The sequence below is a fragment of the Crotalus tigris genome, unplaced genomic scaffold (assembly GCF_016545835.1).
Source record: "Crotalus tigris isolate CLP2741 ecotype Arizona unplaced genomic scaffold, ASM1654583v1 scf7180000017731.4096049, whole genome shotgun sequence".
In the NCBI taxonomy this organism is placed as follows: Eukaryota; Metazoa; Chordata; class Lepidosauria; order Squamata; family Viperidae; genus Crotalus; species Crotalus tigris.
In genome coordinates, this window is record NW_024096599.1 from 3,014,459 (window position 1) to 3,027,704 (window position 13,246).

The window sequence follows — 13,246 nt, forward strand, 5'->3', positions numbered from 1 at the left end:
AATTATTGAAAGTGATGATCATATCCAATACCCTTCCTCCTCCTATTTTACTCACAACAACTCCTCTGTGAGGTAGATGACTGGCTCAAAGTCACCCACACGGCTTTCGTGCTTAAGGCAGGACTAGAAGCCACAGTCTCCTGTTTCTAGCCTGGTGCCTTAACCACGTGACCAAATGGCTCTCATATTATTTCATGTGCGATTCCATATAATTCTTACTCAATTAATAAAACCAAAAGGTCTACATAAGAAAGGAGAAGAGGTAAAATCGGGGTTTTATGGGATTACGTTATCTCTCAAGAAAGTAAAACTACATTACCCATAAGCCATCTCTTAGGGAGACAGTACTTAACCCAATAAATGCCAGATATTCTAACATACAGATACATGCTCTAGTCAGGTTTACCGCAGTCCAGAACACTCCTCCTATTTTACTCACAACAACAACTCTGTGAGGTAGATGACTGGCTCAAAGTCACCCACACGGCTTTTGTGCTTAAGGCAGGACTAGAAGCCACAGTCTCCTGTCTCTAGCCTAGTGCCTTAACCACATGACCAAATGACTCTCACATTATTTCATGTGCGATTCCATATATTTCCTATTCAATTAATAAAAACAAAAGGTCTACATAAGAAAGGGGAAGAGGTAAAATTGGGGTCTTATGGAATTACATTATCTCTCAAGAAAGTAATAAGACTCTGCTATTCGCAGATGGCCTTTTGTCAGACTCAAAGAAAAGAGCCTTTTTCCAAGTTGTTTCCAAGCGGTTCTCTTTAGAACAGGAATGGGCACTTTCCCAGAAACTTCTGCTCCACCCCCTCCTGTTTACAGAGAAGCACAGAGAAATCACCTCTCCTGACACGGAGAAAGAGAATGAATGCTCCATGGGATGGATTTTAGAGAGGGAAGTTCCTTCACCTTCCTTTGCCTTTTCTTCTGGCCACAATCAGTTGAACAGGATTTTCTTGGGGAAAGAAACTAATATTTAACTGAATTAGTTCCCCAATTAGTTACTCTAAATTATTGAGTCCACTTATTGTTAATACTTTTTAATTAATCCAAAAATTGCCCCATGCAACCAACATGTTTTCATTTCTAAGTTGTTCTTTATTTTTATATACCATTGTAGGGGGAAAAAAATCAATTGTTTCTATATTTTTCTTTTTTGACATCCTGTTTACACATTTAGAAAATATTAATAAAGAATGTGTCTGCATAAGCAATAATGTGATTTGTCTTTTCCTTTGTTGTATGTGGTTTACAATTTGTGATTTATGGATTACTCAGCCCTACAAACTCAGTCAATTGTGATTTATATTCATGACTGAACAAACTCTGCTTCATGTGATATCAAATCAGATCCAAGAAATAACCAGAACTTTTTTTATCTTTACTCATAAATGTAAATATCATACAAAATGTACTATTTACATAAAATAATATATATTATATATGTGTGCATCTGTATTTATATTCTGCCCCAATCCCAAGTGACTCTGTGGCAGACAACTACAGAAATAAACATAAAAAGCAATAAAATAATAAACTTCAGTAATCAAAATACCACTCAATAAAATCAACTGAACTCAAAGCTTACTGAAGCTTACTGAAATTACATAGATTATAAGGCCTCAAAAGTTAAAATGTTTGCTATTTTATCACAGTAAGTTTAGAGACTGCACTGTCATTATTTAAACAGTTAATTCCTAAGATCAGCGTAATACTTAATAATCCTCAATGTGGAACAATGGTAGAACAAAATCAGATTCTCCATTATTTCCAAGGTCTTCTTTATGTCAAATAGGGAAGGATGTAGAAATAAAAGAGCATGGAAATTTTTATAGAAGAACACCTCTTCCCAATTCAATTGTGATATATACAGTATCCACAGATAGGTTCAGAATGTAGGTATTCCTCAAACTATACTCAACCAAGTCAGTGGGGAAACTGGCAGGATGTTGCAAGTATCAAATAGCTTGCAAGCAGATGGGGAGGTAGGTAAGTGGTTGCTGCCAGGTGAGGAAGAGTTGAAGCAGGTGTGTGAGGATGCAAGGGAGATGCATCTAGGCTTGGGGAAGGTAAACAAAAGTTCAAGGGGGTGAGTAAGGGTGCATGGGAGAAATGGCAAGGGTTGGGAGGGTTGGCTAAGGCAGCTGTCAAGCACCCAGATCGTAATCAGATGTCCGTGGGGTGCTTGGATAGCCAGGCCTCTGAGGGTTGGTTGTAACCATCATTCTTTCAATTCTGTCCTAATTTCGAATGGTCATTGAACGCATGGTTATAAGTTGAGAACTACCTGTAATTTTACCTAGCAGACATTGCATCAAATACAACTTTGACAGCTCTTTAAAATATAAATAGATCTGATCTGTATACTGAGAACCACAAGGCGGAAGGCTGAGGATTCCAATTTCCTCTTTCAGAAGGAAGTTTCCCATTTTGGGATAGCAAATTGGTAGTTTCTGCTGTCATCTCTTATCTTCTCTTCATCTCCTAACTTCAGTGTTGAAAGAAATATATCCTGGGATGCTTTTTTGGTAATATCTGTTTTTTAGCTAGTTTATCCTACCGTTATTACTTTATAAATAACTCAAGATGATGAACATAAACAATCCTCTTTCCCCTTCCTCTTTTCCTTAAGACAATGACTTTGTAAAATGGGTTGGACACAGAGAATATAATTGGCCCAAAGTCACCCAGCCAAATTTCATGCGTAAGAACTGGAACTCATAGTGTCCTGGTTTCTGGCTTAGTGACTTAAAATTACATTGCCTGAAAACAATTGGTGATGTAATTAAAAAAGGGAAATCCAAAACAAATAGATTTCAGATACTCCATGGTGTAGCATTGCTTTGCTACAAATGAAGAATTCTCTATCAGAATCTCCAGGACCAAGAACATACTGGAGAGGTTTCAAATTATTTTTAAAGTTCACAAGAAGATTCTAAAGAAAATGTCTACCTCTGTGAGAATGAGTGAAGGCTTACATTAAACAATTTTTAATACATACAGAGAAATAAACACCTAGGACTTAATACAGCACAGTAAACAATAATAAAATATCAGTACAAATTCTTAGACATTTTTACATATTACTGCAGAAGTAATACAGAAAACAGAAAACTTGTAAACTGTGGTGTTCACTCTTTTGATTGTCTGAGCTGCATTGAGTGAAGAGGAATTGTCTTGGGTTGCATATAAAATATGTAATATAGTTCATATATATAAATCACATAATTTTTAAAGTTTATGATCTTGTGGGGCCGCATTGCTAGCTGCATGATTCAGAAGGAGAGGAAGCAATTGGGGTAAACTAATTCTGTACGTGACCAAGGCCACATCCAGTGTTGGGATTCAAATATGTGAACAACTGGTTCTCTGTGTGAATGCCGCTTCCGGAAGTCCATTCTGGGCTTGGGCAACAAAAAATTAGCTACCGGTTCTGCCGAAGTGGTGCGAACCAGCTGAATCCCACCACTGGCCACATCTCATTAATGAGGATTTATACTGTCTCAGACTGCAATCTAGTGTGCCGACTACATTTAAAACTGTCAGTTTTCATGTTCTTATATATTGTACTAAAAACAAGAAATAGGAATTTTAAGAAAAAGGGACAGACTATGCCAAAGATAAATATAAATTTCCCCATAAAGAAAAAATGGAGGGGTGGGGGAGTTTATTTTCAGAACTACTAATCAGTAAAATTAAGTCAGAACAGTCATATATATTAAACATTATGGCAATTATCCCAAGTTGGTGCCCTGTTCCAGTTATACTATACTTTATAAATTGAATGATTATCTCATTTAGCAATGATGGATAAGAGTCAGGCTGAAGGCTGTATTCACACCACACACTATGCTAAAATGTGATCACTAATCTGTGCAGTGTGAATCCAAGGACTATTATAAATTTATGGTTCAATGAATTATGCAATCCCATGGAACTGAACTTATAATCATAAATTAGCATATTGTATGAATACAGATGCATTTATTCATTTATTTGAGATGCTGCAGCTTTACATCAGGTATTTTATTTTAAAAAAACACCTTTAGCATTTAATGCAAAACGGTGATTTAAAAAAAGACTAATCCTGAAATTACTGGACTACAGTAATTTGTTCTTCAGGCAGTTTACTGCAGTGCATCTTTCGTGTTATACAAGTTCTCTGCTTATAGCCTGGACAGCAATATTTTAATGAGAGAAAATGGAACATGTAGAAGTTTGGGCTTTATAGTATATTAAAAGAAACTGGATTTGCAAGAAAATGTGACTCTGAATTCTTACTTCCTAATATATGCTACTTTGTTGATCCTAGACAGTCAATCATATTCTCTTCTAAGAGTTCATAAACTGTCAAGGGAACAAAATGAAAAATCAATTCCCCCCCCCCAACCCCAATCTCCAAGCTTGCCCCTAATACTATTGCAAAAACTCTATAAAACTATATGTGTACAGCTTATATTTTAAAAACATTTTATACCTCTTGTTTTTCAATTTCCCTAATTTTTCTTTCAACATTCTTCACCTGGGGGAATGATGCAAAAAGATATGATGCAAAAAAGATATGAACTTCATTTTCCTCAAGTAAATTTTTTTCTTTCAACTCAGCACATTCTAATGACTTGCTTACAGAGACATGAAAGATAGGACAGGATAGTGGAATTCCTTCTCTAAAAGGCAGCCGGAAAGGCAAATACCCCAAGCAGAATGGTTATACTAAAGTGAGATTTATTTGCTATGTGTTTTATATTAATACCATCTTCTCAAAAGAATGAATATCCCAGAAATTCAAATTTCCTAGCAATTTTCTTTCTCTTGAAGTTTGTAAGATGACATGACTTGCTTTATTTGAAGTATTTGAATTTCTTTAACCCAGCAAACTTTACTTCATTCACTTAACTTTTTGGTGGAATGTTATGACATATATAATCTTCAAAGAAAAGATTGAAGCATTTGATTCACAACATTCCTTTCATCAATATAAATGAAGACAAATATTTGTATTTTCTTCCCTTTTTTTAGATTAAGAAAAAGAACCAATACAGACATTGCTATGAGAGCAATTCCATGTTTATTCCAAAGCCTTTATATTCAACCTCAAAAATAATTGTACTCACATGGTAATTTAAAACTTACTACCGTTATTTATCTGTTAACATTCTTTATAAGTTTATTTTTCACTACCACATGGTTTCATTACCAATTGCTACATTTTTATTTTAAAGAAATTATTTATAAAATATTTATTTTAGTTTAGAAAATTTTAAGACTAAGTTAACCCATTTGTAGTATCTTTTGTCTGATTATGTATGTTATGTGAACTGCCCATTTGTAAACAATAATATCTCAACCAATTATGGGTTATTTAATAATCCACTAAACAACCCGTGGCTTAAATTTCATTTTGATGGATCTGGATTAATAATAGTATAGGAATGTTGAGATCTTTCTGTGATGATCGCAGAAATTTTTAAACCTTTCTAAATTAAAATGCTGAATAAATTATATAAATGAAATACAAGTAGTCCTTGACTTATAACCACAATTGAGTCCAAAATTTTTCTTGCTAAGCAAGACAGTTGTTAAGTGAGTTTTGTCCCATTTTATTACCTTTCTTGCCACAACTGATAAGTGAATCATTGCAGTTGTTAAATTAGTAACATAGCTGTTAAGCGAATCTGGTTCCATATAAATTTTGCTGTAAAGTATGATCACATGACCTGGGAATACTGCAACCCTCATAAATATGAATCAGTCAGCCAAAAGTCACTTTTTCCAGTGCTGTTGTAATTTTGAACGGTCACTAAATGAACTGTTGTATGTCGAGGACTACTTGTAATGTGTGTCTAATTTATCAAAGTCTGGCAATCTTTCTAACTGATACAGAGCATAATATATTTGATGTTACAGTGTCTCGTTATAAATTTTATATATTAGAATGCTTTGTAAGTACAACTTTAAAATAGATAATATTACCGAATCAATTTACTGGGGATTGTCAAAAATCTGTTTAGCTCCCTTCGTAACACTGACATGTTTTGAAAGTATTAACAAGAATATAAACAACATGCTCTGTTAAATGCAACCATAAACATTCCACATTGTTACATTTTTTTTAAAAAGGGAAATTTTCTTTGATCTTTACAGAAATACTGGCTATAAATTGAAACTCATAACATAAACTCAGCCTAATTAGAATGCCTGCAGTGTTCTTCCATATTTAATTTTAGGAGTCTGTTGATGAAAAAATAATCACTTGCACACCTTCAGACTTTTTTTTGCCCTATTTGTTATGGAGATCTCCAGAGTTTCCATGTTTTTTTTAAATCTTAGTTAGCCTAATAAAGATATTCTAATATGGAAGTTAGTAATATAATACCCAAAAGAAAGAAGACACAAGGAATATAGTTACTATTTCAAGTATTATAAACCAGTCCTAAGAGGAATTCTTCTTTTTGTTATTCACTGCATTGGTATAAAAACCTGAATAGAAGGAACTACCCCTCAGCTGAAAACTCTGTGCCCTGATCCCAGTCATGGAAATGCATCATAAATACAATTACTGTGCTTGTGATGTAGAGTTAGTATGTTCTCCAGCCTGTTAATATAAGAATGTTCATGTAACATGCGTTTTAGAATTTAAGAATTCATTAATTCATTTTAAGATGATTATGAGGGGCCAATTTTACAGATATTAACTATAGTAAATTCTCCTATTATTCTCCATAAAATAGATCATAAAATCCATATATCAAATTCAGTTACCCCCAATTTGAAGTCTTATTAGTTCTTGCTCTGTTGTGTTCACTAATTGTCCATTTTAAAATTAGGATCTTTATGATACATAGCATGTCACATTTCTTATTTGGTGTCTGATTGACAAAAAACCAGGCATAATCTGTTTATTGACAGAATGATCTTATGTTGAGTTGGCATTAGTTTAGGATGTTGACATGACTTTTAAAAGTATGTTTATAATGACTACTATAGTCAGATGCTAACCCAAGCACAACTAAATAAATATGGCATTTTATTACTCACATACATGAAGAGCAAATTATACATAATTACTGAACCTGTCTGGCATATTGTCCATAAGTACACTCTTGATAGAGGAATTTAACAAGTCATATTTTATTTCCTGTGTTCATTCTCAGCTTGCTTTCCATATTCTAGTTTCAATATATAATACTGATTTATACACATTAGAATATGAAGATAAATTTCTTCCATATGAAATACTGCACATTATAAGATCAGGATGTAGATTCTGCTATATTCATAGAATTATATTCAAATTATTAGGCAACCTGATTTGCCTGGATGTAATACATACACACACAGAGATAGAGAGCTAGTAGTCATTAAAACCTCTGCTAACAGCATGCCGGGACTCTGACAGCTGCTCTCTTTGTTTTGCTTTGCAGTGCCCTCCCCCACCATCATGCTGACCTATATGGGCAGCTTTGCATCGCTTTCTTTTCCAGGCTTTCATCAAGTAAGAGCAAAGAAAAGTCTAGCTTAAACAAAAAGCCAAAGCAATGCTGGTAAACATACAGAGATACAGGCTGTCTATTGAAATCAACTATAGTCATCCATATTGTGGTAATGAAAATAACATTGCAATTGCACAATGTTTAGGTCCTTTATTCCAAAATGTACAAATCATTTCCTCAGGCCACCCTGCAGACTCAAAAGTGTTCGCCTATATATCAGCCATAATGCAGCATTGGGGGGGGGGGGAAGGATGTCAAAATGGTGAACTCTTCCTTTTTTCATGTGAAAAAAGATGCGTGTTATTATAGCGAGGGGGGAGGGATGGAGAAGAAATGCTAAGTGGAACAGTTTTAGTACAAGCTGTATAAACAGAAGCAATTTTGTACTGTAGAAAAAAAGGGAAGACAAGGGAGGGGAGGGAAATTTCACTAACGGAGGCAATCCACATTCCTTTAAAAAAACAGCAACAAGTTTAAAAAAACGGATGAAGAAATGCTGATGGACGGCGGGCTGAAGGTAGGATGAGATTGCCCCTTATACACTACTGACTAACCAGATCCAGCAGCAAGAACAGGAGATGAGAGCAAATGGGGGAAAAGGGGCGAGAGGGAGGGAATCGGATCCTCGCAAAAAGCACCATAGCGGCCACGCGCCGAGCAGGGAAGTCACCCGGCTGGGAGCTTCTCCCTCCAGCGAGGACCGGCTGAGGCTAAGACTGCGCCACCTTTACCTGCTCTGGGCGAGCTTCGAGCGGCGGCGGCGCTTCCATTCAAAGTGACGGTCCCATCTCTCCAGATGCGGATGTCGGCAGGGCTCTCGACTCGGCGGATCAAGCTCTCTCCGCGGCGACCCCCGGCGCGGAGGGAGCCGCAGCACTGGTAGCAAACGGCCCACGCCTGCTCCTCGTTGATGGGCTGGTTGTAGAGCTTGAGGATCTCTTCCAGCGAGAGGGCTTCCCGCAGCATCGCGGCCGCCTGGCCTCCGCCGTAGCCCTCATCCTCTCTGCGGCTGGAGGTGCCGGGCGTGGGTTCCTCGTCTCCCGCCGCCCCGGCGTAAGCCATTCCCTTTGCTGGAGAAGAAACCCCGCGAGCTGCTCTTTCCGTTGCGCCTCGCCTCGCCTCAGCTGCTGCCCGCTGCCTTCATCTTCTCCCAAACTCCTCCTTCCCCGCCAAAGCAGCCACCGCAGCCGAGCGCGTGAGCGGTGCAGGACAGCCCAATCCCGCGGGGAGGGGAAATCCAGCGGGAAGAATTGCGTACCGCCGGCCGAGTCACCCGCTTTCAGGGCGGAGACTTTGGAGGGCGGGATTCACTGCATAGCAACCCAATGGCGTCCGCTGCCACCGACCATTCTCTCCGGTTGGGTTAGGCTGGCTCGGCCGCCCCCTCTCTGTGGGAAACCGGCGCAGCAAGATGGGGCAAAGGAAGTCCCTCTATTATCCTGCGCGGGAAGATGGTACTGTATTGCGGCCCATAAGAAGATAGTCTGCCTTATCTTCGCTTAGACTTAGACTTCATTCCTCGATTAAGAAGAGTCTGCAATTCTTTTCCCTCCAAGTGCACACGATCCTGACCTATGCTTATGGTAGCTCTGCTGTACAGTACTGCATTCGAGGTTACGTCCTGCCTTCTGATACCTACTTATGGCTTTTCCAACGCAACTTCGTGGGTTTGTATGAGACATTGAATCATAAAATGACTGGAATTCTACTGGCACAATTCACATCAAATGTAGTTGGTTAGTGTTTTTGTTTAAACGCAGCCAGGCCCTGACAATTGCCCAAAGCCTTTGAAATGGCACCAGCCTGAGTAAACAATAAAGAATATACACCACTCACTATGACTACCATAAAAACAGTTGCATAAGGAAACAGAGATAAACAATGCCAATCAAGACTGGAGTTCTGTTGTTGAGGGGTAAGGATGTGCCCATTGCATTGGTTCAAGGAATGTTATATAATTTTTATCAAGAACTAGAATCGAAACATGCAGAATGAAAAATGGGTGAATGTTAATAAATATTTATGCTATGCTAGCTTCCTTCACACAATATGCTAAGCTACAGGCTACCCTAGAGCCAAACCAATAAAGTGGAACTTCACCCTAACATTAGGCATAAATGAATTACTTCAACCTGTTATCCAGTTCAGATAGAAAAGTTTACAGATTGAGACACATTATCCTCAACATGTACATGCCCTACATATAGGCAAGATGTGGTTGAGTGATATACCATTATGTTGGTGTTGACTCTAAAGATAACAGTAGTGGAAGTGACCTTGGGAGACAGGAGGAAGATCATTACCTAGGCCAGTAGTTCTCAACCTTTTTAATGCCGCGACCCCCGACCGGTCATAAGTCGAGGACTAAACAACCGATCGTAAGTCGAGGACTAAACCAGTCATAAGTCAAGGACTATCCAACCGGTCGTAAGTCGAGGACTTTCTCTGCCCGGGAGCGCCGCGCATGCGTGGTGCTGCCCCCTGCGCCGGCCGAGACGTAGCTGGAAAGCAGCAGAGACGGCGCAGGGAGACCACCGGCTGGGCCACCAGCTGGCCCAGCCCAAGGGAGGTAAGGCACCCGCCGGGGCCCACGCGCGCCAGCAATCCTCCCTGCGCCTGCTGGCCTCCCACCTCCCACCCCTGGTCCTCTTTTACTTACATTTTTAGTAGTAGTTGCTCAGCAAGGAGGGGTGGAAACTTCCAGACAGCTCGCTTTCGCTGCAGACAACTTGCAGCACCGTTTGCAGAATGGGACTTTTGGCGGGCTCAGCAGGGCAGAGACAGCCTGGACAATTCCTATTGGCTTTTGAAAGCCAATAGAATTAGACTGCATTGTTTGGTGACCCCCATGAAATGGTCGTTCGACCCCAAATGGGGTCCCGACCCACAGGTTGAGAACTGCTGACCTAGGCTGCGGATTCTCCTCCTATCTCCCAAGATTATAAATGTTGTGATTCCGTGCCAGCCTGTGCTCCCAACAGCTGAGTCGGAGGAATCTGAGGAGGAGGTGGAGGAGGCATTTGAAGGGCCATCAGAGCCAGAGGGAGGCTCTGATGAAGTACAGGACTCACAGTTGGATGCAGAGCCTGGGCCCTCCAGTCGTGTTTCTGATGAAGCTCAGCTGTGTGAGGAGCATGAGTCAGAGCTGGAAGAATCACAACTGACGGACTTGCTAATTGACGCACGCAGACGGCGTCAATTAGCAAGAGTAAGTCAACAGAGGTCAATGATGCACCTCCAAAGTAAGAAGAAACGGCAAGGAGAGGCACCACCTTGGGACTGCTAAATAAAGGGAGGAGGTGTGGGTGGTGCTGGTTGCTGAAGGCAACCGTTTGAAAAAGGCATCTTGGAATCTTGGTTTGTGACTTCTCTTGTGACTTCTCGTTTGTTTTTCATCGTGTTCTTTTGGACTTGAGTTTTGTTGTATTTAACAGGTTTGTCAAAAATATTAAAAGGGGTTTTTGTTTTTGTTTGCAAGTCTCCAGCCTATTGTCGTAGCAGGGGTTTTGTCCTTGTGCAGTTAACAAGGATAGCAATAAGCTGGGATAGAACAATAAAAGTCATGGTGATGCAGTGGTTAGAATGCAGTATTGCAGACTAATTCTGTTGACTGCCGATTGCCAGCCATTTACTCAGCCTTCCATCCTTCTGAGGTCGGTAAAATGAAGATCCAGATTGTTGGGGGCAATATACTGACTCTGTAAACCCCTTAGAGAGGGCTATAAAGCACTGTGAAGTGGTATATAAGTCTAAGTGCTATTGCTATTCCTATTATTCCCACATATTGTCAAAGTTAATGATCACACAGATTTTCTCTATGAACATTTGTCCACAGCCTGTTCCTCCAGATCTTCCAGTGATGTAGTATCACCACTGATTTTATCTACCTTTGTGCTGCTGATCCTCTTGCCTTTTTTTTTCAGCATTACAGATTTCTCCAGAGTTTGTCTTCACATAATGTATCCAAAGTACAGGTAGTCCTTGATTTATGACTACAGTTGAGCCCCAAATTTCTGTTGGTAAGCGAAACAGTTAAGTGAGTTTTGCCCCATTTTACAATCTTCTCACTACTGTTATGAAATGAATTACTGCAGTTATTAAATTAGTAATATGGTTGTTAAGTGAATCTGGCTTCCCCATTGACTTGTCAGAAGGTTGCAAAAGGGGATCACATGACCCCAAGACAGTGCAAATATGAATCAGTTGCTGAGCATCTGAATTTTGATCACTTGACCACGGGGATGCTGCAAAGGTCGTAAGTGTGAAAAATGATCATAAGTCACTTTTTTTAGAGCCACTGTAACTTTGAACAATCATTAAATGAAGTGCTATAAATCAAGGATTACCTGTATAATTTGAGCCTGGTCATTTGTGCCTTGAACGAGAACTCCAGGTTGATTTATTTGATGATGCTTTATATTTTTTTGACTATTAATATTCTCAGGAAACTTCTCCAATACCAACATTTAAAAGCATAAATACTCTTTATATCCTTTTTTCTCAAAAGTCCAACTTTCAGTTTCATAGAGTGGTCTTTATAGGTGTAGATACATCATGGCACCTGAATATCTGAATATCGTTTGCAAGCTGTCTCATTATACTCTACCAGGAGATTGTTAGTTCCTTTATAATGGTAATTAATCATAAAAGGCAGAAGCTACCCACTCTTTCAGTATCTCCACTGTCAGTTGTAAGGCAAGTTACTATACCTGTTGTCATTAATTTTGTCTTCTTTATGTTTAATCATAGCCCCATATTTTTCTCTATATATCTTGACTTTCATTACTAGAGCTTACAAATAATTTCCACTTTCACCATTATGGTACAGTTATTGATGATTCTTCTCCAATTTTAAAAACCATGTTCTTCCAATCCAGCTCCCCTAAATATATATTCTGCATAGGCATTGAATAAGTAAGGTGAAATATAAGCCTTGTTTCACTCCTTTGCCAATCTGGAGCCAGTCTTTTTTGCCATATTCTGTCTGTATTATGGTTTCCTGACCAATGTATAGGTTTTGCATGAAGAGAATGAATAATTCTAGGATCTTATTTTTCCAAGCACATTCTACCACTTGACATTATTGATGCAATCAATATTGATTTCTTTTTTATTTTCTTTGGTTTTGATATTGTGGTGCAATATTTCCTTTTTTTTTGGCAATATGTTGGTTAGTGCACTGTTTTCCAGATTTGCTGCCATAGCTTGATAAGACCTTTACTGATTTTCCTTTTGTTGCTTGCCATATTTCTATAAATATTCGATTAATTCCTGTAGCTTTTTGACTTGATAACTGACGTGATAATTTAATTTCATCTTCTTGTGCTAGAGGTTTTATATGTATGAAATATCTTCTAAGATATATTGAATATTAACATCTCTACAGATGCCACTAACGGGACGGAGGAGGGGCAAGGGCACATCAGACGGTGGCGTCTGGAAGCAGTGGCTGGGACCAGTAGCGGCAGTGACAGCCTTCCTCCCCCCGTACTTGTTGTTTGCAATAGCTTTGAGCTCGCATGCCAGAGTGTACCGCAATAAACCAATCTACCTGGGAACTCAATGTCTTGTTTCCTGTTGGAGCCAGGGGTGTGGCAAGGACCTCTGACAGAAAGTCAGTGCTCTTTCTTCCTGTCTCTACCTGTTACCCTTGGTGTGTTTTGACGGTATTCTGTACAGGTACAAGGGAATGGCCGAGGGCACAGAGGCAGTGGTGAATGTAGGTGAGGCGGGGGAGCCAGCT

General features: G+C 39.2%; 1 protein-coding gene across 3 annotated transcripts in view; it reads right to left on the bottom strand.

The window, feature by feature from the left end:
• SPIRE1 (spire type actin nucleation factor 1) overlaps positions 1–9,121 on the bottom strand; it is a 52,715-nt gene extending 43,594 nt beyond the window's left edge. The window contains exon 1 of one of the 3 annotated variants that reach the window (XM_039339262.1): positions 8,235–9,121. In XM_039339262.1, coding sequence (XP_039195196.1) covers positions 8,235–8,565 — 331 coding nt within the window. In that variant the 5' untranslated portion in view covers positions 8,566–9,121. The remainder of the gene's footprint in view (positions 1–8,234) is intronic. The other 2 variants (XM_039339263.1, XM_039339264.1) reach the window with 2 other exon arrangements.
• Between the last annotated feature and the right edge of the window lie 4,125 nt (positions 9,122–13,246).